Here is a 408-nt window from a genome sequence, read left to right as displayed (position 1 = left end):
ATGGCTCGTTTCGCAGTTGTTGGTGCAGTTTTCGTTGTTCTGCTAGCCTTAGCAGAGGCTAGAATGTTCGAAACCATTGTAACTACGACCGAGGTTGATGAACCAAGCAGTTACCAATCGGAAAGGTGTAGGCAACAAGGCCAAATGATGATGCACTCATGCAGGCAATATTTACAACCAACCATGACGCGGCCTAGTTTCCGTGGACAAATGCAACAATGCTGCGAAGAATTAGAAGAAGTGAATCCAGAGTGCAGGTGTGAGGCTATTAGACAAACCGTGCAGAGCATGCGAGGTTATCAAGGTGGTGAACAAATGCAAGAGATGATGATGAGGAAAGCACAACAACTTCCCCAGATGTGCGGCGTCGAGCCACAGTACTGCGAAATGCGTCAAGAATGGGCCTAG

The 408-nt window shown here is 47.8% G+C and overlaps 1 protein-coding gene across 1 annotated transcript; it reads left to right on the top strand.

Annotated features, from left to right (window-relative positions):
• LOC147506981 (2S seed storage albumin protein-like) lies at nt 1-408 on the top strand. Its single transcript, XM_086599638.1, has one exon. The coding sequence runs from the start codon at nt 1-3 to the stop codon at nt 406-408; it is 408 nt and encodes a 135-aa protein (XP_086455764.1).

This window comes from Coptis chinensis, chromosome 3 (assembly GCF_015680905.1).
Source record: "Coptis chinensis isolate HL-2020 chromosome 3, ASM1568090v1, whole genome shotgun sequence".
In the NCBI taxonomy this organism is placed as follows: Eukaryota; Viridiplantae; Streptophyta; class Magnoliopsida; order Ranunculales; family Ranunculaceae; genus Coptis; species Coptis chinensis.
Note: the sequence above shows the minus strand (reverse complement) of the source record. Positions and strands in the feature narration are given on the sequence as shown.

Excerpts from the sequence above, each read along its gene's own strand:
- LOC147506981 (XM_086599638.1), top strand. The coding sequence starts at position 1 with ATGGCTCGTTTCGCAGTTGTTGGTGCAGTTTTCGTTGTTCTGCTAGCC.